At 45.8% G+C, this 25,217-nt stretch overlaps 1 protein-coding gene and 1 long non-coding RNA gene across 2 annotated transcripts in view; one reads left to right on the top strand and one right to left on the bottom strand.

Moving 5' to 3' along the window:
- LOC140404691 (latent-transforming growth factor beta-binding protein 2-like) overlaps nt 1-25,217 on the bottom strand; it is a 685,726-nt gene that overhangs the window by 348,785 nt on the left and 311,724 nt on the right. Inside the window, exons 12-13 of the mRNA XM_072493356.1 lie at nt 23,844-24,047; nt 466-485 (exon numbers count right to left, since the gene is read on the bottom strand). Coding sequence (XP_072349457.1) covers nt 466-485; nt 23,844-24,047 — 224 coding nt within the window. The remainder of the gene's footprint in view (nt 1-465; nt 486-23,843; nt 24,048-25,217) is intronic.
- The window catches only part of LOC140404699 (uncharacterized), a 47,658-nt gene that overhangs the window by 13,514 nt on the left and 8,927 nt on the right, over nt 1-25,217 (top strand). The window lies entirely within an intron of this gene.

Genomic DNA, 25,217 nt, shown 5'->3' with positions numbered 1-25,217 from the left:
AAATTCAAAATATTCTACAGATCGTGTGACAGACTACTATTTACTAACTGTGACAATCTAACTTTGGGGAGGGTGGTGACGCAATGGTTAGCACTGCTGCCTACAGGCTGAGGACCCAGGTTCGATCCGGCCCAAGGTCACTGTGGAGTTTGCACATTCTCCCCGTGTCCGCGTGGCTTTCACCCCCACAACCCAAAGGTGTGCGGGTTAGGTGGCTTGGCCACGCTACATTGCCCCTTAATTGGGGAAAAAAATAATTGGGTACTCTAAATTTTTTTTTTTTTAAATGACATGTTAACTTGCTACTGCTGTTATGGTTTATTCCAGTGGTAATTGAAACTGAATAAGGATAGTTTCTATCTTGCATAAATAAATTGTAATGATTGAATTAACTGCCAACAATTCTAAGTATTTACTAATATGCACATTGTAAATCGTCAATTAGCCATTTGAAATAATACTTACGGCTTTTATTGTGGTATCATCTACAAAGAAAGAAAAGTCAGTTAAAAAAATTACACATTTATCTTTTCACAAAAAAGAATGAGCTATTAAAAAGAAAGGTTTGCATTTACATGGAGCCTGTCATGACCACAGGACATCTCACAGCACTTTACACCCAATGAAGTACTTTTACATAGAAACATATATAGAAAATAGGAGGAGGAGGCCATGCACCTTTTCGAGCCTGTTCCTCCATTCATTATGATCATGGCTGATCATCAAGTTTAATACTCTGATCCAGCTCCCCTACCCCGCATCCTTTAAACCCCAAGAGCTATATTCCACTCATCCGTGAAATTAATTATATTTTGGCCTCAACTATTTTCGGTAGTAATCAATTCCACAGATTCATCACTCTCTGGGTGAAGAAATTTCTCCTCACCTCAGTCCTAAAAGGTTTACCCCTTATCCTCAAACTGTGACCCCTAGTTCTGAACTCCCCCACCATCAGGAACATTCTATTTGAATGTACCCTGTCTAATCCTGTTAGAATTTTATAAGTTTCGATAAGATTCCCTCTCAACTCTTCTAAACTCCAATGAATATAATTCTGACCGACTTAGTCTCTCCTCATATTACAGTCCTACCATCCCAGGAATCAGCCTGGTAAACCTTTGCTGTGCTCCCTCCATAGCAAGAACACCCTTCCTCAGATAAGGCCACCAAGACTGGCCTCAATATCCAGGTGTGGCCTCACCAATGCCCTATACAATTGCAATAAAACATTCCTATTCCTATATTCAAATCCTGTCACTATGAATTACCATTTGCCTTCTTTATTGCCTGCTGTACCTGCGCACTTTCTTTCAGCGGCTGATGCACGAGGACACCAAGGTCCCGCTGAGTATCCACCTCTCAATTTACATCATTCAAATAACAATCTGCCTTCCTATTTTTGCTACTGAAGTGGATAACCTCACATTTATCTGCATTATACTGCACCTGCCGTGCATATGCCCACTCACTCAGCCTGTCCAAATCCCGCTGAAGCATCTCTGCATCCTCCTCACAGCCCACCCTCCCACCCAACTTTGTATCACCTGCAAATTTGGAGGTAATGCATTTAGTTCCCTCATCCAAATCATTAATATACAACATGAACAGTTGGGATCCCTGCGGTACCTCACTCGTCACTGCCTGCCAGTCGGAAAAAGACCCATTTATTCCAACTTTTTGCTTCCTGTCTGCTAACCAGCTTTCTATCCATCTCCAGACATTACCTGAAATCCCATGTACTTTAACTTTACATAGTAGGCCTTGTCGAAAGCCTTCTGAAAGTCTAAATAAACCACATCCACCGATTCTCCCTCATCAACTCTACTAGTTAGATCTTCAAAGAATTCTAGTAGATTTGGTCAATCATGATTTCCCTTTCATAAATGCATGCTGACTTTATCTGATTATACCACTGCTTTCCAAGTGCTGTGCTATGAAATCCTTGATAATGGATTCCAGCAACTTCCCTACTACCAATGTTAGGCTCACTGGTCTATAGTCCCCAGCTTTCTCTTTACCTCCCTTTTTGAATAGTGGGGTTATATTAGCCACCCTCCAATCTGTATGAACCATTCCAGAGTGTAGTCACTGTTGTCGGAAACATGTCAATCAATATGCACACAACAAGCTCTCACAAACAGCAAGCGGATAGTGACCAGAAAATGTGTTTTTCTGATGTTGATTGAGGGATAAATATTGGCTGGGAACTGGGCCTAACTGCCCTGTTCTTCAACATGGTGCCATGGAATATTTTATGTCCACCTGAGTGATGAGATGGAGCCTTGCGTCTCATCTGCAAGGGGACACCTCTGACAGTGCAGTAGTCCCTCATTACTTCATTGAATGTTAGCCTTTATTTTTGCACTCAAGTCATCAACTCGGATATTATTCTCTGAACATAGAAGTTAATTTTAAATCCATCAATGTATCCAAAATTTAAAAAAGTTTGAAATATCATTTCCGCTGTTTGGTGAAATGTTAAGGGCAACATATTACTTGGGACCACAAGAATCAGAAAAGAGGATATTAGAAGATACTTTCAAGTGAAGGTTTATTAAATATGTAATGCATTATTACACTGGGCTACTAAAGCCAAATAAATCATGATTTTTAAGACTGAATTCAACAAGCATTTGAAAAAGATTAAAGGATATGCGAATAGTGCAGCAAAGTAGAATAACAGTATGTAGCTCCAATATGAAACTGGTACAATAAATCCAAGGTCCTTCAAAGCTGAAAGTGTAATACAACTGGTGCTATATTTGTGCATTAGTGCAGACTCTACTTTCACTTTACAGGAAATAGTCATTGTTTGAATTAAAGGTATCCCATATAGATGCCTGATGCTCCGAGTTAAATTGTTGGCCAAGTTAATAAATTGTTTAAGAAACCTGTTTGTTTTTCAGATCTTGGCTCTTTTTCAATATTAATCCTATATTATATTCAAATTTACTGAAGGGATCATTGAGTGCACACTAGGGAAAAATTACCAGCTGTTTACTAGATGTATACTGTAAGGTCTCTGTTACTTGCAATGTCAGCTGATTTAGCCTGGTAATAGTTGTAACATTGGTATAAAACAATTATGGGGTACTGACATGGTTTTAGTTAAAGCATAAATCTAAAGTTAAAGCACCACCTCATCCCAGAATGAAGTTAAGCTCCAGTGGGAGGACGTTTTATTCCACAACATTCTGTAGTTGAGTCATATTACACTTCATAAGTTTATGGTTGATGTAAAGTGGAAAATGACAAAACATAGCCTGAAAATGCACCCTGAACAACCATGAACAAAAAATGTCCTAAAAAAATATCGAAAATGCTTTGTCATAAAACATTCACCAAAATCTGTTAGACATTTCACTACTGAGATTATGCACCTGACTCGGTGACAAATGAGATCTTGCGAGACATCATGATCTGGATATCGCCCTCACTGGGTGGGATCCAGATTCGCAAATTTAAGTGAGCAGTCAGTTTCACTTAAACATGTCTGCACCGGACTACCCAGTATCGAATGCCCGTGCCTGGGAGACCTCACCATGGCACTATTTCCAAGGGCACTTTAGGGGGCAGAGTGGTACCCTGGCCTCCCCGATACCACCTGGGCTCTGCCAGTCTGGCACCTTGGCACTGCCACCCAGGGGCGCTGTCAGGGTGCCAGGTTGCTAGTGCCATGGATCGGGACTAGGGGGTGCCCTCTCCTTATGAGGTGGGGTGAGGAGGGCTCCTAAGGGATCCTGAAGCCACATTGGGGGGGTTGGGAAATTGGAGCAGCATTTAAAAATGGCACCCCATCTCTTCCTGCAAACTGAGTTAGTCAGTGCAGAAAATGAGGTGAGTGTGACCTCGGTGGGGCATTCCCCGCAGAGGCCTCCCCTCAAAAAAAGAGAGTCCTGTTTGATTGCAGAGTCGTTCTTGCCATTTCAGACTCCGAGAAACACCCCTGCTATTCGCACCCAAAACAGGACTCTTTTTCCATTAAATTACACCCTGTTTCTATAAACTAATATTAACCCTATATTGTGCAGACGAAATGAGCCATTTGGTCCAACGAGTACATGTCACCATTTATGCTCTATTTGAACCTCCTCCCACCTTTTCTTATCTAAAACTATCACCTAGCCCTCTATTCCCTTCTCCCTCATATCTGTGCTGGCTTCGCTTTCAGTGAACCATTCTCTGTGGTAGTGAGTTCCACATTCCCATCACTCTTTTATAAAGAAGTTTCTTCTGAATTCCCTATTGCAAAGGTCCCCAAACTAGGTTCCATGGAAGCCTGGGGTTCTATGAGAGGCCTCCAGGGGTTCCAGGAAGCCCAGGCCGGCACATGACCAAGATCCAAAACGCTCGAAATGTCCGTTTAAAACAGTTGATCGCGCCAATTAATTGAGGGAGCTACGTTTAGAATTTAACATTTAAAAAAAAATCAAATCAGTCAATAGGGCAGCACGGTAGCATAGTGGTTAGCACAGTTGCTTCACAGCTCCAGGGTCCCAGGTTCGATTCCCGGCTTGGGTCACAGTCTGTGTGGAGTCTGCATGTTCTCCCCGTGTGTGTGTGGGTTTCCTCCGGGTGCTTCAGTTTCCTCCTACAGTCCAAAGATGTGCAGGTTAGGTGGATTGGCTGTGCTAAATTACCCTTTGTGTCCAAAAAGGTTAATTGGGGTTACTGGGTTAAGGGGATGGGGTGGAGGAGGTGTGTGCATGAGTGGGGTGCTCTTTCCAAGGGCTGGTGCAGACTCGATGGGCCGAATGGCCTCCTTCTGCACTGTAAATTCTATGATTCTATGATCAGAGCCTGGCCTCTCTGAGTAATGCCTGCTGATGGCTGACTAGTCAGGGGTGGTATCGGTAAGTACTTTTTCTCAGCATGAGTAATTCTTTTCATTTATGAGGGGGACTAGGCTAAGGGGTTAATGTGAGGAGGCCATGATCAGATCTTTGTCAAAGAAAATAATGTTTCATTGGTAATATGTGCATTGATATAGCTAGAAAAGAATTGCATACATCAAAAAAGGAGCAAAAACATGATAAGAATGTTTGGGATTCCCTGATGCTCTTTTTAAAAAAGGAGGAAGGGAGAAAACAGGGAATTATAGACCGGTTAGCCGGACATCGGTGGTGGGGAAAATGCTGGAGTCAATTATTAAGGATGAAATAACTGAGCATTTGGAAAGTGGGGACAGGATAGGTCCAAGTCAGCATGGATTCACTAAAGGGAAATCATGCTTGACAAATCTTCTGGAATTTTTTAAGGATGTGACCAGTTGAGTGGACACGGGCGAACCAATGGATGTTGTGTGTATGGACATTCAAAAGGCTTTTGACAAGGTCCCACACAAGAGCCAAATGGCTACTCCTGCACCTATTTTCTATGTTTCTATGAATGTTTGCACAGCATGAACGTCTCCACCACACAACCAATTACCATCCTCCTGGCAGGATAGCACAAGGTCTAACTAGTGAGGAGACCCACATTAGGAGAAACAGGACAGCACGGTAGCCTTGTGGATAGCACAATTGCTTCACAGCTCCAGGGTCCCAGGTTCGATTCCAGCTTGGGTCACTGTCTGTGCGGAGTCTGCACATCCTCCCCGTGTGTGCGTGGGTTTCCTCCGGTTTCCTCCCACAGTCCAAAGATGTGCAGGTTAGGTGGATTGGCCATGATAAATTGCCCTTAGTCTCCAAAATTGCCCTTAGTGTTGGGTGGGGTTACTGGGTTATGGGGATAGGGTGGCGGTGTTGACCTTGGGTAGGGTGCTCTTTCCAAGCGCCAGTGCAGACTCGATGGGCCGAATGGCCTCCTTCTGCACTGTAAATTCTATGAGGACAGGGGTGACAGAGACTTTCGCTAATGTCAGTTGCGCAGCCACCGGTACCACTGTTGGTAGGGACTCGTGGTGAGGAGAGATGCTCCCCATGTCTTAGGCCGGGTGCCAGTCACTGATGGGGTGTAGAGCAACGAACTACATCATCTCGAAGGGGCCAAGGTTGGGGGGGAGGAACACATGTTGAGAGAAGCGCAGTACAACTCAGGGTGACCATGTATCCTTGTGTCAAGGGAATCCTCATCTTGCTGTCGTTCTCTGTCTCTAACCCCTACCCCCCTGCAGAGACATGGGTTTTGGACTACAGCCAGCTATGTTCGCTATCTACATGGCTGCTGCTGCCGTTGTGGATGCGTGGCAGGGAGCGTGCAGGGTCAGCTCAGGGAAGATGCTGCACAAGAATTGTCTGCCACAAAAGAGCAGGGGCCAGCCAGCCAGCAGTCTAACAAGCCGAGGAGGAGGTGCGAAGAGTGCGGTCCATCAGGCCACGTGTATATACCATCGGCGCCTGTCCATTGAGGAGCTGCCGAATCATGTGCGCCGCCGACAGCTCCGACTCACCAGGGATACTGGGTGTCACCTAGCGCCATTGGGTCCAGAGGAGGATACCCGCTCCTGGTGACTGTCACGGTTGCCCTGCACTATTTTGCCTCTGGTTCATTCCAGGAGTTGAGCTGTGTCCTGTGTGAGATTTTGCAAATGTCTGTGCAAAGGTGCATCTGCGCTATCACGGATGCTCTATGCACCTGGGCATCAGGCTGCACCACCTTCAATCTGGACCAGGTCCAAAATGCCCAGGCAGGACTTGCCACCATCGCTGGCACATCCCAGGTCCAGGGGCAATCGATTGCGGATGTAAGGCGGTGAGCACGGCAGGGTTAGCACAGGGAGGACCCTGCACAAGAGAAGCCTGCCCCAGAAGGGCAGAGGCCAGTTGGTGAGACTCTAAAGTGCCGACTATCCAACAGATCGAGGTGCACAGGAAGTGCCGTACCAGGCGACGTGTTTACCATCAGCGCCTGTCCACATGGTTCGGCATGGAGTGCCCTTCATCAATAGGAAGAGCTTCCACTCCATAAATGTGGAATTTTTGTGCGACCACCAGCTGCATGTCATGTACATCTGAGCTTGATATCCAGGCAGCACGCACAATGCATACACCCTGGCGCACATGTTGGTTCCTGGAATTTTTGATTGGGTGAGGAGTTGGTTAGAGGATGACCAGGGTTACCCGTTGAGGTCATGGCTAATTCTGCCAGTGAGGAGGCCCCTGATCGAGGTGAAGAGCCATTATAACGAAGCTCACATGGCAACCAGGAGCATCATCCAGCAGTGCATTATCATGCTCAAGATGCGCTTCCAATGCCTGGACTGCTCTGGTGGGGTGCATCGTGGTGGCTGCTCGGTACTTCATAATATAGTGCAGCGGGGCAACATGCTGGAGGAGGAGAAAGAACACAAGCCTCATTGAAGAGGAGGATGAGGATGGTCTCCAGAAAGATCCAGATGTGGAGCTTGAGCTGAATACGGCAGGCCACCCAAAGTGTGATCCTGGGCTGCCACACATTGGACAACCACATCGCCTCCTGCTTTACCAAGTAGGAGACCGAGTCAGTGGCAGCTCCGCCACCCTGTGACACTTCTTTCCCCCTGCTTCAAACCATGCCCCCCCCCCCCACACAATAACCACTTTCCCCTGAGACAATCATCTCTTCCCTCTCCCTTAGTCCATTCCCCTTCCCGCTTCCTTAGTCCATCCACCCCTTCCCGCTCCCTTATGATGGACAATAATAATACTAATAATCTTTTTTTGTCACAAGTAGGCTTCAACGAAGTTACTGTGAAAAGCCCCTAGTCGCCACATTCAGGTGCCTGTTCAGGGAGGCCGGTACGGGAATTGAACCCGCGTTGCTGCCTTGTTCTGCTTGTAAGGCAGCAGCGAGGGATCAATTCCCATACCGGCCTCCCCGAACAGGCGCCGGAATGTGGCGACTAGGGGCTTTTCACAGTAACTTCACTAAAGTCTACTTGTGACATTAAAAGATTATTATTATTGTCCATCCACCCCTTCCCTCTTTCTTAGTACGTCATTCCATCTTCCTCCTAGCTTTCCACTCCTTCCCACTACCATTGCTCCCCCTCCCTCCTCCGTGGATCATACCAGCATTTTCACAGGGTGTTGGCCCTGGATTGACAGTACCAGTGTGTCTTGTCCAGAGGATGGATAGAGGAGAATGATGACGACTCACAGCTCCTCATTGACAAAAGTCTGACTTCTATCTTTAAGATAACATGCCACTGTCCGTCCGAATGATGTTTGCATGTGTGCTGGCAATTTCTTCTCACGCTCCCAAATATGTTTGGGGGGGGTGGTTGTTGCAGGCGATGGTGAATGGTTAGGGCTCACTAACTGGGCATGCTGTCGGACAAGGTGGACTCACACTGCTGCCCGCAAACCCTGCCACTTCTTGGTGAGGGTGTAATCATGTAGGACATTCATGTGTCTGCACACCTCCCCCCACCCCGCCCACCCCCGCGCGGACCGGCTACCCATCCACCGCACAACACCCTGTCCCAACACATCGCCCACAGCCATGAGACAGAGATTAGAGGCAGATCGGAGTGGTGGTTCAGATTGTTTAATAGTGAGTTTTTACAATATGTGTGTCCTGCCCCCTTACTATCTATTCTATACTACACTCGTGCCAATTAAGTGTCATTTTTCGTTCTACTCTTTGGTGGCCAACCACTTCTTTTAGGTATTATCCCAGACAGCACATTCGAGGTGGAGGCTGCCTGCTGCTTGTCTCACCCTCTGCCCTGTGATGCCCTTGGTGGGTGTCCTCGAGAGAGAGCCTGGGCCTGGATGGGTCCGTCCGGCTTTCAGGTATTACAGGCGATCACGTGCAGCCTGATTTGCCCCCTGCCCATGTGATGCGCCTATGTCAGGTGGCGAGATTCAGAAGGGCTGAGGTGTTTCAGTGCCTCCCCTGCAGGAGGTGTCGACATGGGTCCCATCACTTCCTACTCCCTTGGGGTGCTCGGTGGCCTATGGGCTAATCCATGGGACACTCCATGGGACAGAGGGGAGGTTGAATGAGCTCTGGTGATGCCACCGACATCTGGTGCTGCCAGTCCTAGAGGCCTGCCCTTGGATGAAACATGGTCTTGAAGCCCTCAGGCATGATGCATTGAGACTGGGCCACGCCCTTTAGCGAGTGAGCCATGTCCGTCTGGGACTGTCAATGCTCTCAATGCCCTTAGCCATGACCCTTTATGAATTGGCAAAGCTCTGGAGTGCTGCAGCATGTCCGCCTCTGATTGGACTCTCCTGTCCTACGCCTCAGCCATGGATAGCACGGTGTGTGAGACCCAAGCCACACATGGATGTCCTGTCACATGGCCCTGACGCCCTGCCCTTGGCCATCCACCATGAACGCCATCCTTTCAATGTTGACCTGGACCACACATTGTCAGCACGCATTTCCTGCGCCTGAAGGCGACTGGACCCCTCCAGCTGTACTTGCAGGCGCTGGAAATTTGCTGACACCTGCTCCTGCAGATTCTGGCCCTGTTTCCGCATGTGCAATAGTGATGGGATCACCTTTTCCAGAAGTGCCACATCTATCTGGGCGACAGTTTTGCCCCGCGATCGGGAAGCCCTCCGACTGTCGATCTTTCAGGAGTCCCTGCCTTCACCTAATGTGCTGCAGCATGTGTGTCGTGCTCACCAGAGGGTGACCAGGAGCCTAATCAATAACATTTCCCACCAGTGTGGTAGACTCTGTGATGGTGGATTGTGCTGGTGAAAGCAGTGAAGGAGTGTCGGTGTCTTCCCTGGAGTGGCACTCTGGAGTGTTTGGAGGGTTTGGATGGGGACTGTGACCCTGAAGGCCTGGTTTCGCCTGGTCGTGATCCTGTAAGACAAAAGACATGGGGGAGATCTTGGGAAAGACTGGTTTGCGAGAGAGGGGCGACTTACTCGCTATAGGGACAACTACATTTCATTGGACTCTCACTTCTTTGGCGCATGGACTACATTGCAGGTACTGCCCTCTCCTCGGCCTCCCCTATGAGTTGTAGGGTCCTTTCCTTTTGAGGGGGTGTTGACACGAATATCTGGGATGCCTCCTCCTGTCCTCTGGCGCTTCTGCCAATTATGGACCCCTTTATCCTTGGGGACACAGAAAGGGCATAGTGAGATGCTTGGATGTGGGTTTTATGGGGAACTTGTAGCTGGTGACAAGGTTCCTGGGCAAAGAGGTGAATATATGTATTAGGGTTTCGTGGAGGATGGGTTGTAAGGGAGATACATGCAGGTGGGGTGTTGTTTATTCTAAGAGATTGGGAGCAGATGTGAGGAATGAGAGACGGGAGTGATGTCAGGGGCACAGAGGTGGTTACTCACCCAAGCGGCTCGAAGGAGGTAATTTATCTTCTACAGCATTGCGTGCCGGTCCTCTTGGTGAGGCAGGCAGCACACCCAGTTGCTGCCACCTCATCCCAGACCTTGTTAAGAATGACAGGCTCGGGTTTCTGCCCCATCCTGGGGAAGCGGGTGTCCCTCCTCTCCTCAATGGCACCCAGCATTTGGACAATTTCTGATTCCAGGAAACTTGGAGCAGGTGATTTAGCAACCATCTACTTGGCTGGTATGACAGTTTGTGCTGAGTGGAGTGCTTAAAAGTTACTCCTGCTCGACAGATGCTCAACAAGAATCCGACCCGAGTGCATCAGACATGAATGGGGATGGGAATTGTGCGGGCTGTACGGTGGCTGCGTATTGGCCCATTTGCATGATCTGAATTTCTCCTGATCCATGCTCCTCGCGGGAATGTACAGTCCCCATGATTCGACACCTGCGGCAGCACTTTGTCTCCTGAACAGAGAATCCAGCCCCATATGTGGTCTAACCAATGTTTAAATCAGGTTGAGCAGAACTTTCTTAGTTCATAAACTTTCTTCGTTCATAATTCTGTTCCTGTAGAAATAATGCCTAGTGCTTGGTTTGCTTTCTTCATGGCCTTGCTAATCTGTGGAGCAACTTTTAGTGATTGGTGTATTTGTTTTCTGAGTCACCTTTATTCTTCTACCCCACATAGACTTGCACTTTTCTTCTTCTACCACACATAGACTTGCACCTTCCAAGTAATAAGTGACCTCCGTATTTTTCTATCAAAATGTACTACCTCACATTTATCTGTGTTGAACTTGATTTGCTCATTAATTGCCCATTCTGCAAATTTATTAATGTCTTAGAACATAGAACATAGAAAATACAGCACAGAACAGGCCCTTCGGCCCACGATGTTGTGCCGAACCTTTGTCCTAGATTAATCATAGATTATCATTGAATCTACAGTGCAGAAGGAGGCCATTCGGCCCCCTGAGTCTGCACCAGCTCTTGGAAAGAGCACCCTACCCAAACTCAACACCTCCACCCAACACCAAGGGCAATTTGGACATTAAGGGCAATTTATCATTGGCCAATTCACCTAACCCGCACATCTTTGGACTGTGGGAGGAAACCGGAGCACCCGGAGGAAACCCACGCAGACACGGGGAGGACGTGCAGACTCCACACAGACAATGACCCAAGCCGAAATCGAACCTGGGACCATGGATCTGTGAAGCAATTGTGCTATCCACAATGCTACCGTGCTGCCCTTAAGAACAAATAAATCTACACTATATAATTTTCCCGTAATCCATGTACCTATCCAACAGCTGCTTGAAGGTCACTAATGTTTCTGACTCAACTACTTCCACAGGCAGTGCATTCCATGCCCCCACTACTCTCTGGGTAAAGAACCTACCTCTGATATCCCTCCTATATCTTCCACCTTTCACCTTAAATTTATGTCCCCTTGTAATGGTGTGTTCCACCTGGGGAAAAAGTCTCTGACTGTCTACTCTATCTATTCCCCTGATCATCTTATAAACCTCTATCAAGTCGCCCCTCATCCTTCTCCGCTCTAATGAGAAAAGGCCTAGCACCCTCAACCTTTCCTCGTAAGACCTACTCTCCATTCCAGGCAACATCCTGGTAAATCTTCTTTGCACCTTTTCCAGAGCTTCCACATCCTTCCTAAAATGAGGCGACCAGAACTGTACACAGTACTCCAAATGTGGCCTTACCAAAGTTTTGTACAGCTGCATCATCACCTCACGGCTCTTAAATTCAATCCCTCTGTTAATGAACGCGAGCACACCATAGGCCTTCTTCACAGCTCTATCCACTTGAGTGGCAACTTTCAAAGATGTATGAACATAGACCCCAAGGTCTCTCTGCTCCTCCACAATGCCAAGAACTCTACCGTTAACCCTGTATTCCGCATTCATATTTGTCCTTCCAAAATGGACAACCTCACACTTTTCAGGGTTAAACTCCATCTGCCACTTCTCAGCCCAGCTCTGCATCCTATCTATGTCTCTTTGCAGCCGACAACAGCCCTCCTTACTATCCACAACTCCACCAATCTTCGTATCGTCTGCAAATTTACTGACCCACCCTTCAACTCCCTCATCCAAGTCATTAATGAAAATCACAAACAGCAGAGGACCCAGAACTGATCCCTGCGGTACGCCACTGGTAACTGGGATCCAGGCTGAATATTTGCCATCCACCACCACTCTCTGACTTCTATCGGTTAGCCAGTTCGTTATCCAACTGGCCAAATTTCCCACTATCCCATGCCTCCTTACTTTCTTCATAAGCCTACCATGGGGAACTTTATCAAATGCCTTACTAAAATCCATGTACACCACATCCACTGCTTTACCTTCATCCACATGCTTGGTCACCTCCTCAAAGAATTCAATAAGATTTGTAAGGCAAGACCTACCCCTCACAAATCCGTGCTGACTATCCCTAATCAAGCAGTGTCTTTCCAGATGCTCAGAAATCCTATCCTTCAGTACCCTTTCCATTACTTTGCCTACCACCGAAGTAAGACTAACTGGCCTGTAATTCCCAGGGTTATCCCTAGTTCCTTTTTTGAACAGGGGCACGACATTCGCCACTCTCCAATCCCCTGGTACCACCCCTGTTGACAGTGAGGACGAAAAGATAATTGCCAACGGCTCTGCAATTTCATCTCTTGCTTCCCATAGAATCCTTGGATATAACCCGTCAGGCCCGGGGGACTTGTCTATCCTCAAGTTTTTCAAAATGCCCAACACATCTTCCTTCCTAACAAGTATTTCCTCGAGCTTACCAATCTGTTTCACACTGTCCTCTCCAACAATATCGCCCCTCTCATTTGTAAATACAGAAGAAAAGTACTCGTTCAAGACCTCTCCTATCTCTTCAGACTCAATACACAATCTCCCGCTACTGTCCTTGATCGGACCTACCCTCGCTCTAGTCATTCTCATATTTCTCACATATGTGTAAAAGGCCTTGGGGTTTTCTTTGATCCTACCCGCCAAAGATTGTTCATGCCCTCTCTTAGCTCTCCTAATCCCTTTCTTCAGTTCCCTCCTGGCTATCTTGTATCCCTCCAATGCCCTGTCTGAACCTTGTTTCCTCAGCCTTACATAAGTCACCTTTTTCCTCTTAACAAGGCATTCAACCTCTCTTGTCAACCATGGTTCCCTCACTCGACCATCTCTTCCCTGCCTGACAGGGACATACATATCAAGGACACGTAGCACCTGTTCCTTGAACAAGTTCCACATTTCACTTGTGTCCTTCCCTGCCAGCCTATGTTCCCAACTTATGCACTTCAATTCTTGTCTGACAACATCGTATTTACCCTTCCCCCAATTGTAAACCTTGCCCTGTTGCACGTACCTATCCCTCTCCATTACTAAAGTGAAAGTCACAGAATTGTGGTCACTATCTCCAAAATGCTCCCCCACTAACAAATCTATCACTTGCCCTGGTTCATTACCCAGTACTAAATCCAATATTGCCCCTCCTCTGGTTGGACAATCTACATACTGTGTTAGAAAAGCTTCCTGGACACACTGCACAAACACCACCCCATCCAAACTATTTGATCTAAAGAGTTTCCACTCAATATTTGGGAAGTTAAAGTCGCCCATGACTACCACCCTATGACTTCTGCACCTTTCCAAAATCTGTTTCCCAATCTGTTCCTCCACATCTCTGCTACTATTGGGGGGCCTATAGAAAACTCCTAACAAGGTGACTGCTCCTTTCCTATTTCTGACTTCAACCCATACTACCTCAATAGGGTGATACTCCTCGAACTGCCTTTCTGCAGCTGTTATACTATCTCTAATTAATAATGCCACCCCCCCACCTCTTTTACCACCCTCCCTAATCTTATTGAAACATCTATAACCAGGGACCTCCAACAACCATTTCTGCCCCTCTTCTATCCAAGTTTCCGTGATGGCCACCACATCGTAGTCCCAAGTACCGATCCATGCCTTAAGTTCACCCACCTTATTCCTGATGCTTCTTGCGTTGAAGTATACACACTTCAACCCATCTCCGTGCCTGCAAATACTCTCCTTTGTCAGTGTTCCCTTCCCCACTGCCTCATTACATGCTTTGGCATCCTGAATATCGGCTACCTTAGTTGCTGGACTACAAATCCGGTTCCCATTCCCCTGCCAAATTAGTTTAAACCCTCCCGAAGAGTACTAGCAAACCTCCCTCCCAGGATATTGGTGCCCCTCTGGTTCAGATGCAACCCGTCCTGCTTGTACAGGTCCCACCTTCCCCAGAATGCGCTCCAATTATCCAAATACCTGAAGCCCTCCCTCCTACACCATTCCTGCAGCCACGTGTTCAACTGCACTCTCTCCCTATTCCTAGCCTCGCTATCACGTGGCACCGGCAACAAACCAGAGATGACAACTCTGTCTGTCCTGACTTTCAACTTCCAGCCTAACTCCCTAAACTTGTTTATTACCTCCACACCCCTTTTCCTACCTATGTCGTTGGTACCAATGTGCACCACGACTTCTGGCTGCTCCCCCTCCCCCTTAAGGATCCTGAAGACACGATCCGAGACATCCCTGGCCCTGGCACCCGGGAGGCAACATACCTTCCGGGAGTCTCGCTCGCGACCACAGAATCTCCTATCTATTCCCCTAACCATTGAATCTCCTACAACTATTGCTTTTCTATTCTCCCCCCTTCCCTTCTGAGCCCCAGAGCCAGACTCAGTGCCAGAGACCTGGCCGCTAGGGCCTTCCCCCGGTAGGTCATCCCCCCCAACAGCATCCAAAACGGTATACTTGTTTTGAAGGGGAACGGCCACGAGGGATCCCTGCACTGTCTGCCTGTTTGTTTTTTTCCCCCTGACTGTAACCCAGCTATTCTTGTCCTGTACCTTGGGTGTGGTTACCTCCCTGTAACTCTTCTCAATCACCCCCTCTGCCTCCCGGATGATCCGAAGTTCATCCAGCTTCAGCTCCAGTTCCCTAACACGGTCTTTGAGGAGCTGAAGTTGGGTGCACTTCCCGCAGGTATAGTCAGTGGGGACACCGGTGGTATCCCTCACCACCCACATCCTACAGGAGGAGCATGTAACTGGCCTAGCCTCCATCCCCTCTTACCTTAAAGAATATAGCTGCTGTGTGGACTAACTAGATCTCCGCCCTCCGACTCTGCTCCCAGTCAGCTACACTTCCTGTAAACACCTGGCTCTCTTTGCACTCTTTGCGGAAATGTCTGAAACAAAATGAAAGGAGCACCTTACTCCCTCCTCACCTAACTCCCTCGGTCACCAAACTCTCACTATCGCACTCAAAAAGCACCAAATTCAGCACTCCCTCGGTCACCAAACTCTCACTATCGCACTCAAAAAGCACCAAATTCAGCACTCCCTCGGTCACCAAACTCTCACTATCGCACTCAAAAAGCACCAAATTCAGCACTCAGTGCAAAAAAACCTGGAATGCATTCCATCTCTCCTCAGTATTGAGACTTTCCTCAAATTTGGGGTCATCAATAAATGTTTTGATGCATATAGGGAGAGATGGGGAAACAATTATTTAATTACTAATTCAAGTGAAATACCATGAACTGAATTTTATTACAGCAGTGGGATCCTGCCGATAACATCCACAGGCGAGCGACAGTCCTGTTTTGGTAGTGTGTGGATGCCAGAGTCACATCTGGTCATGGCAACCAATTAATTAGTTGCTGTTGGGTGGCCACCCCTATTAAAAATGACTACCCGACCCCAATCCCCGCTACAACCACAATCATTGCAGCTACCGTCCAAATGGAGCACTGGCAACTCAGCATTGGCATCAGAAGTGGTGGACACTGCACCTGAAAGAAGAGGATGCAATGGATGGACAGCCCCCTTCAACCTGGCAAGTGATGTATTGGGGTGCCGGTACCAATAAGCAGGCTCCAGTGATGAGTGTGTGGGGGGGGGGGGGGGGGGGTTGTGATTGGCAAGTGCAGGTGAAAGTGGACATTGCCTGTGACCAAAAAGTGCCTGATTAGGAAGGGTTCCTCCTTGGAGCTCACTGGGGTGTCATCAGGGCTTACCTTGTGGTTTCCCACAAGGCAGAGGCGAGGCCACCCCCCCCCCCCCCACGCCACCCCCCCACGCCACCCCCCCTCACCCCACCCTCTGGAAATGCTTATGTAGCCAAATACTGGGAAAATACCAGTAATTGGCCACATAAGCAGCTCAATTGTCCACTTGTCCCACCATTAGAAACATGGCAGTGACCATAACCTCCAGACCTTTCTAGCCATTTTATAGGCCTCACTCCTATCTGCCAGGCTGGTAAAATTCAGCCCAAGCATAGACCTGGTGTGGTTGACCCCGGAGTGGGTCAAGTGCTAAGTCGTTTCACTTCCTCTTTTTTACACCTGAAAGCACTTAGCTCCTTTTGATGTGGTGAGGATCTGTCAATCATAGCAAGAATATTTATAAATTTTGTGGTGAGCATCAAAGCAGAGTACAAGCGAAAGGGAAAGATAGATAAACAATCTACTATGCACCTGTCTTGGAGTAATAACTGGTTAATGCAATATATCGCCGAATGAAATTGAATGGAAGACTTGCATTTAAAAGGCACTCAAGGGATTTTGAAACCCTTTGAGGTGTACTTGGCTTTCAAGGAAGCATCTGACACTTTTAACAGCTGCTACTTTTTGTCTGAGGTATCAGATCTTAGGAGTAAGTGAAAACTCAATGATTTTTCACTCTACTGCTGGGACTGCTCATCAACAATCAGGCAGGGGTGACTGATGTGAGGTGGGGGAGGGGGTGGGGGCATTCTCTGATGGGTGGTGGGGGGTGGTGGTAGCACAATAGTTAGCACGGCTGCCTCACAGTACCAGTGATCTGGGATTCCAGCTTTGGGTGGACATCGCGCCGTTTCCGGAGAATTTCGCCCCTTGTGTCTGTTGTGCTGCTTAATAAAGGATTAATACACAAGTGCTGTATATCGCCTTGTATTTCTTACTGCCCTTTGGGCTTTCATCTATATCGGGGTTTCGTCAAGGGGCAGGTTACCGGGGACCAAGCTGAGTCAACATTTCACCCTTGCCACAGTGTGATGTGCAACTGGGTGCTGGCAACGGAGAGAAAAATGGATGAGGCAACATCAGGGCTGCATAAAAGTAAGGAGTTATTGACATGGTTCGAACAGGTAGTAAGGGTTACACAAAACATTTTATGTAAAGGTGGTCCCGAACGTCCTTTGTGCATTTTTCATTGAGCCTTGCCTGTGATCCCTAGGTCTTTCAACTTACATTATCTGCAGAAGCTTCCTCCACACCCTCATCATCAAAGGAAGAATTGTGATGCACAAGATCCTCACTTTTCAATGCCCTTTCCCATCTGTAAAAACAGGTTGTGCAGTACACAACAGACAACCATGGTATGAAAGACCCTTTTTGGGGCAGATCAAAGAGCTCCACCAGATTGACTAGGCTACCTGAATCACAGTCTCAGGAAAGTAATGGCCTGCTTGATGGTCACTCAGATTGTACCATGGTAGGTGTTAGTTGCACCTCTCCTCTGCATCCATGTGAGTTTCTCACAGGCTTGGCCTCAGTGGGGAGCCCTTGGCTCCAGGTATCCATCCTTCAAGGCATATGGGAGGGTGTTTTGGATCCGGACTAGAGCACCAATTTTGGTTAAGATCTCAGATTAGAACTCAACTATTTGCATTTGGTAAAACCGTGAGGCAATGTTGCTGCACCACAGGAGTGATAACACTGACCAGTAGATAGCTTTTGTATTAAAACAAACTTTGATTTGAACAAATAATTTAGCATATTAGCAACAAAGAAATAGCTTTACAGTTATTTCAGGTACAACATCTGAACTTGCTTCCTGAAACCTGCCTCTACATTCCAATTAAGCAACCATACATTTCAAATATCACTTATGTATAAAGTTAACAACCCTTCTTGTTAAGAGCCCTTGGAGAGGGAAACATTTTTTAAGGACTAAGCTGAAAATATTCTGCTCTGCTTAGAGCCCTGGAAGCAACTTTTGCCCAGACAGACCTGGCCCTTCTAGCTGCACTCAAAGCAAACAGCATTCATTTGTCTCTTGGTATGAGACGTGCCTGGGTTTGTTTAGTCAGGCTCAAACTATTACAACTTAACATTAACTCTCTATCTGCACACAGGTCAAATGACTTTTAATATCTATTAGAAAAACACTTCCCATGCAACAGATTACCTCACTTTTAATGAGTAACTCCCAGATAGATTTTTACCGAGGTTTTAATACTATTACTGCAAAACTACAAAATATAAAGTAATACAATTTTTTATAGTCATCACAAGAGACAGATAAGCTATGGCACCTGGAATTACCGAAGTATGATGACTCATGGCTGCTTGCCAAGAACCATGCCCACACCGGAAGGTGGTCACAGACCTGTTGCACATTGAGTGGAAGCCCTTGTTGATGAAAACCACTGGCTGGTCCATTAGAGCCTTGAATCATGTGTGTAGTCGATCACACCCTGCATCTGGGGGAATAATAGCCTCAAACCCAATTATCTTCAAAGCTTGACTATCTAGATTTAGTGCAGTAGTGCACATAGTCGCTGGCCTTCTTGAAAGGGCACCGGTCACCACTTTCATGGATCAATGTTCTGCAGACGAATAGATCCCAGCTATATCTCCGTGGATTCATGGAAGATCAGAAGGGGAGAAGTTCAGTGCCATGTGACCTTCAGAGCAACTGATTCCCATGAGGCTCAGGTCATCCTGCTGCATGGCACACAGATCAATAAAAACTCCCGAGAGAAGTTCATTCCTCGGTAGCACTGCCATTTGAACATCTGCAGGTAGTTGAGCCTCTCAAGGCTAACCTCTTCTGCATGCACAAGGCTGTTTGCACGTTCCTCTTTCTCCTTTTCCTGTGACCCCACGCCCTCCTATTGGTCCTGAGGTTGCTGACCTGATGTTGCCTTTTGCTGGACTTCTCCTCTGCTCTTCTTCAATGGGGCCACAAAGCATAGATGAATGAGGCTCAAGGCAGGTGGCCTCTTTGTCTGCGGAAGGCTGTTTATACAAATAGCACAATCCTTCCTTTTCCTCACCCATGTCTTTTGGTCAAGTGCCACTGCCCTGAAGGCAGCCAGGCAGCATGCCCCACAGTGCATACACCATATCGTCCATTCCTGGCTTCATTTTGTTGTTGTCTACGCTACTCTACCATCCCAGGCATGGCACGTGGCTCTCTCAATAGTGGCTGTAGAGAGGCAGCACTGAGCACCTGCTTGCTTGTCATTTCTCATTACCAGGCAAAGCCCTGAAGCTCCATGGTTGCTGTGCACCATTAGTAAAATTCAAAAGCACCATAAAATTGCTATCGGTTGTACAGTTAATTGCCTCAATTACCTTTCCACCATGTCAATGTCTTCTGTTCCAATTGTATGCCTTCCCCCAGCCATTTCCAAGTCCATTGCAAAAAAGGTCAGTGAAATGTCAACCATTGTAGAATTGGATGTGACAACTCTCAAGGTTATCTTTATGAATCCCAACTACCAAACAATAAAAAAACTATATATCCGTTCAAGTGCTTACCTCGCAAAGACACATTTTCACAAATAACCTTCTAGAGGTTGCACGATGCGCACACTTTTTCATTTCGGAGGTGCTCCGTGATTAATAGACTCACTTCATAGCACACTTATAATTCATTATTAATTCATGAAATTATAAATAATTTCTGTCTTTGGTTTGTACCAGGATCTACAGTTTCATTTCAGTTCAGCTCGTTACCTTTGCACCTTAAAAAATATATTTTTCAAGAGTACACTATTACCCAAAATTATTACAATCACGTCTTAGCATCATACATCTCAGCTACCATGTGATGCAAAGTAATGCCATGAAAGTCAAAATAAATACCAACAAAGATTAGAAAAGTTTGAATGAAAACATAGAAACATAGGAATTAGGAGAAATAAGCAATTCAGCCCCTCGAGCCTGCTCCGCCATTTAATTAGATCATGTCTGATCCCTTTCTGGTCTCAAATACCCAACTGTTCTCCATACCCCTTTAACCCATTTTTAAAATCAGAAATATATCTATCTCCGAGGGCAGCACGGTAGCACAAGTGGATAGCACTGTGGCTTCACAGCGCCAGGGTCCTGGGTTGGATTCCCCGCAAAATCACTGTCTGTGCGGAGTCTGCACGTTCTCCCCATGTCTGCGTGGATTTCCTCCGGGTGCTCCGGTTTCCTCCCACAGTCGAAAGACGTGCAGGTTAGGTGAATTGGCCATGATAAATTGCCCTTAGTGACCAAAAAGGTTAGGAGGGGTTATTGGGTTACGGGGATAGGGTGGAAGTGAGGGCTTGAGTGGGTCGGTACAGACTTGATGGGCCGAATGGCCTCCTTCTGCACTGTATGTTCTATGTCCTTCTTTAAACCATTGAATAACTCAGACTCCACCGCAATATAGGGCAGTGAGTTCCACAAATTCATCATCCTCTGCAAGAAACAGTTCCTCCGCAACTCAGTTCTAAATCTATTACCTCTCAACCTATATGGAATTATAGAATTCCTACAGTGCAGGAGGAGGCCATTCGGCCATAGAGTCTACACCAACGCTCTGAAAGAACACTCGACCTAGGCTGCATTCCCCACCCAGCCTGCACATCCCTGGAAACTAAGGGACAATTTAACATGGCCAATCGACCTAACCTGCACATCTTTGGATTGTGGGAGAAAACCGGAGCACCCGGAGGAAACCCCGCAGACACCGGGAGAACGTCCAAACTCCACAGTCACACGAGACTGGAATTGATCCTTGGTGCTGTGAGGCAGCAGTACTAACTACTGTGCCACCGTGCCACCCGTTTATCTGTAACTTCTCGTTCTTGATTGGCTCACAAGGGGGACCATTTTGTCTATGTTTACATTATCAATCTCTTTTAGTATTTTATATATCTCGATCAGACCCCCACGTGTCCTTCTTGTGGTGATGTGCATCAATGTAAATGCAGTGGAGACAGTCAGTGAGTACAGACACAGGGTTGATTCAATATTACACCCACCACGTGGATTGCAGCAACTGGTTAGTCAGTCTGGGTAGCTATAGTAGGATTAGCAGTAGTGTCGAACCCGAGTAATAGAAGTGTAAATAACTTAATAAACGTGTTGAAGTTATCTCCACGTCTGAACCTTCCTTTGTCAAGTGCACCACAAGGAAGCCGCTTATGTTACACCGAGAACATAACAAATCACTTCTAAACTCCATAAAATCCAGCGAGTATAAGCCCAAACTGCTTAATCTCTCCTCACATATCGACCCTTTCATCCCCGGAATCAATTTGGTGAACCTCCCCTGAACTGCCCCAATGCCCCCACATCCTTCCTCAAATAAGTAGACGAAAACTGGACACAATACTCCAGAGGTGGTTTCACCCACACCCGATACAATTGAACCACACTTCTCTACTTTTATATTCTAGTTCTTTTGCAATAAACGCTAACATTCCATTTGCATTTTTAATTACATACTGTACCTGCATACCAACTTTCTGCGGTTCATGAACAAAGATACCCAGACTCCTCTGCCCAGATGCATTTTGAATCTATTTTCCATTGAGATAATAATATGGCTTTCTACTTTTTCGGCCAAAATGGATAACCTCACACTAGTCTACATTAAACTCCAATCTCCTAGCCTATCTATATCTGTCTGTAAAATCTTTATCTCCTCTTCACTGCTTTCCCACCTATGTTAGTCTCATCCACAAACTTGCTATGTTACACTGCTTGCAAATCATTTATATAGATTGTAAACAATTGAGGTCCGAGGACTGCCCCTGCAGCAACCCGATAGTTAGTTTGTGAGCCAAAGAAGGACCGATTTATCCCAACTCTCTGCTTTCTGTCAGTCAAGCCAACCCTAAATCCAATTTAGTGTGATCAATACCTGTAATCTCACCTTCTTATTCAGTCTTTTATGCGGCACCTTGTCAGACGCCTTCAAGAAGTCTAGGTATACCACGACCACATGTTCCCCATTATCCAACTTGATGCTCATGTCCTCAAAGAATTCAAACAAGTTTGTCAAGGGTGACTTACCCTTCATGAAACCATGCTGGAAAAGGTGGATTGAGCTTTGTCTTTCGAAACGTTCAGTCATCTCCTCCTTAATGATTGATTCCAGCAACTTCTCCACCACAGTGGTCAAAGCTAACCAGTCTACAGTTTCCTACTTTTGCCTCTCTCCTTTTCTGAATCGAGGTGCTACATGAGCACACTTCCAATCCACCGGGACTCCTCCAGAATCCAGGGAATTTTGAAATACCATAGCCAATGTAGCCACTATTTCCGCTGCCACCTCCCTTAATACCCTAGGGTGCAGGTAATCAGGTCCCAAAGACTTATCTGCCTTTAATCCCATTAGTTTATTCAATACCATCTCCCTAGTGATGGTTATTGCACCAAATGACTCCGCATTAACTGCAGTTCTTGGAAAATTAGCATTATTCTCTGTCATGAAGACTGAAGCAAAATATTGGTTCAGAGCCTCTCGGTGTTCCCCATTATTACCTCGCCAGTATTGTCTTCTAAAGGGCCAACATCTACTTTAGCTATTCTCTTCCACTCTATATTCTTATAGAAGCTTTTGGTATCAGTGTTTATGTTTTCTGCTGGTTTCCTTTCATAGTTCATCTTGGCTCTTTTGATTTTATTTTAGTAGTCTTTTGCTGAACCTTACAATCCTCCAGCTTGCCTTTTTTTGGGCATTTTGCCTTTATGCCTTCCTTGACTTTATTGCTTAGCCATGGAACATTTTTCTCCCTTTTACAATTCCCATTCCTCTCAGGAATATACTTTAATTGAGAGATATTTAATATCTCCCGGAACATCCGCCATTGTTCCTCAACTGTCTGACCCTCAATTATTTGTGCCCAGTATACTTGGGCCAGGCCTGTATAATTACCTCAGCCCAATGCTAAAACTCTAGTATGGCAATCGGTCTTCTCTCACTCAATTTGAATTTGAAATTCTTGTATGCTGTGATCACTCCTTCCAAGAGGATCCTTAATAACAAGAGTATTTATCAACCCTTCTTCATTACATACAAAAAACACAATGGTTTTAAAAAATGTGATTCTACATGATTTATTACTTTGGGCAAAAACATTCTTCATTATTTGTAGCAGAAGATAATTATATTATTTTTTTCCTTGAGTTACCAGCTCACTACAAATATTTATTGCATAACTTTGATCCAGCTCAGTTATGTATCAATGTGAAGGATGGTAGTGTTAAAGAATGAAACACTGGAAGTGAAATAAAGTTACACTTCCCCCAAATGTATTTAAATTTAATCTCAGAAGCATGCATCAATTATTTTCCCCCCTTTGCAAGCCAGCTATGCATGTAGCCTTTCTGAATAAATCTGTCAAACTGGCCACATGCAGTGGATTGAAATTTCCCCAAACTAATCCCATATACAATAATTGTCAGAGAGAATGCTCATCGTTTTCGTCTAGAGTAGAGTCAAAATAATCTCATTGAGTTAAAATGCAGCATGCAAAATTAGTGGACTTTAAACGCAAATACTGTACTTACATCCTTCTAATCTTACATCCTCATTCTTTTCCTTTGAGGTTAAATCAGAATCCTTGATGGTGCTCTGCTGACTGTCAAGATATTGTTCAGATTCAGAGGTAATCTGAGCTAATTCATGTTCTTCAGCTGGTCTCACTGAGATCTTGATGTGAGACCTGGAGTAATGATAGCCATGACCAGCTGGACAGATTTCATTGAACACAACTGAAATATAACAAAGATTTGATGTAAAATATTATTAAAGCAGGAATGCAGACGTTTTGTGCTGTCAAATTGTTTAAAAGATGAATGTTTGAATGACAAAGCTTAGTTAAAAACCTAAAGTTAAAAAAAATCTATGTTATGAGAATTAAACGTATCCTAGTACCGTCCTCTGGCGTCCTTAAGTCAGTTACATACCATAAATCATTTCCCTTAGTGCAGTAAGAATAATGTGTTTGTGATTTATTTTTCAACTTGAATGCTGAGTACACTTGCACACCTTAGATAGGCAAGTGTAATACTTTGGGTGAACAACATATATTTTAGATAATTAACTTCTAGCATAGAAGGTTGTTGACAGATCAGTATAACGTGGATTAATGCGAGGTTATCTGCTTCAGCAGCAAAAGTGGGAAGGCAGATTATTATTTGAATGGGTGTGAATTGAGGGAGGTGGATACTCAGCAGGATCTTGGTGTCCTTGTGCATCAGTCGCTGAAAGTAAGCGTGAAGGTACAGCAGGCTGTAAAGAAGGGAAATGGTATGTTGGTCTTCATCGTGAGAGGATTTGAGTATAGGAATAGGGATGTTTTACTACAATAGGGAAATTGTGAGGCCACACCTGGAGCATTGTGTGCAGTTTTAGTGTCCTTATTGGAGGATGAATGTTTTTGATATGGTGGGAGAGCAGCAAAGGTTTACCAGGATGATTTCTAGGATGGGGGACTGTCATATGAGGAGAGACTAAATCGGTTATAATTATATTCGTTGGAGTTTAGAAGAGTGAAAGGGGGGGGAATCTCATAGAAGCGTATAAAATTATAACAGGATTGGACAGGGTAGATTCAGAAAGAATGTTCCCGATGGTGGGTGTGTCCAGAATCGGGGGTCATAGTCTGAGGATATGGGTAGACCATTTAGGACAGAGATGAGGAGAAATTTCTTCACTCAGAGAGTGGTGAGACTGTGGAATTTGTTACTACAGGAAGTAGTTGAGTCCAAAACATTGTATGATTTCAAGTGCAGTTAGATACAGCACTTCGGGCGAAGGGGATCAAAGGATATGGGGGAAAGCAGGATTAGGCTATTGAGTTGGATGATCAGCCATGATCCTATTTTTTCTATGTTTCTATGATTCCAAAGGGCAACATGATGTATCTTGGACTTGCAAAT

The sequence above is a fragment of the Scyliorhinus torazame genome, chromosome 2 (genome assembly GCF_047496885.1).
Source record: "Scyliorhinus torazame isolate Kashiwa2021f chromosome 2, sScyTor2.1, whole genome shotgun sequence".
Lineage (NCBI taxonomy): Eukaryota > Metazoa > Chordata > Chondrichthyes > Carcharhiniformes > Scyliorhinidae > Scyliorhinus > Scyliorhinus torazame.
This window is presented reverse-complemented; position numbering and strand designations above follow the sequence as displayed.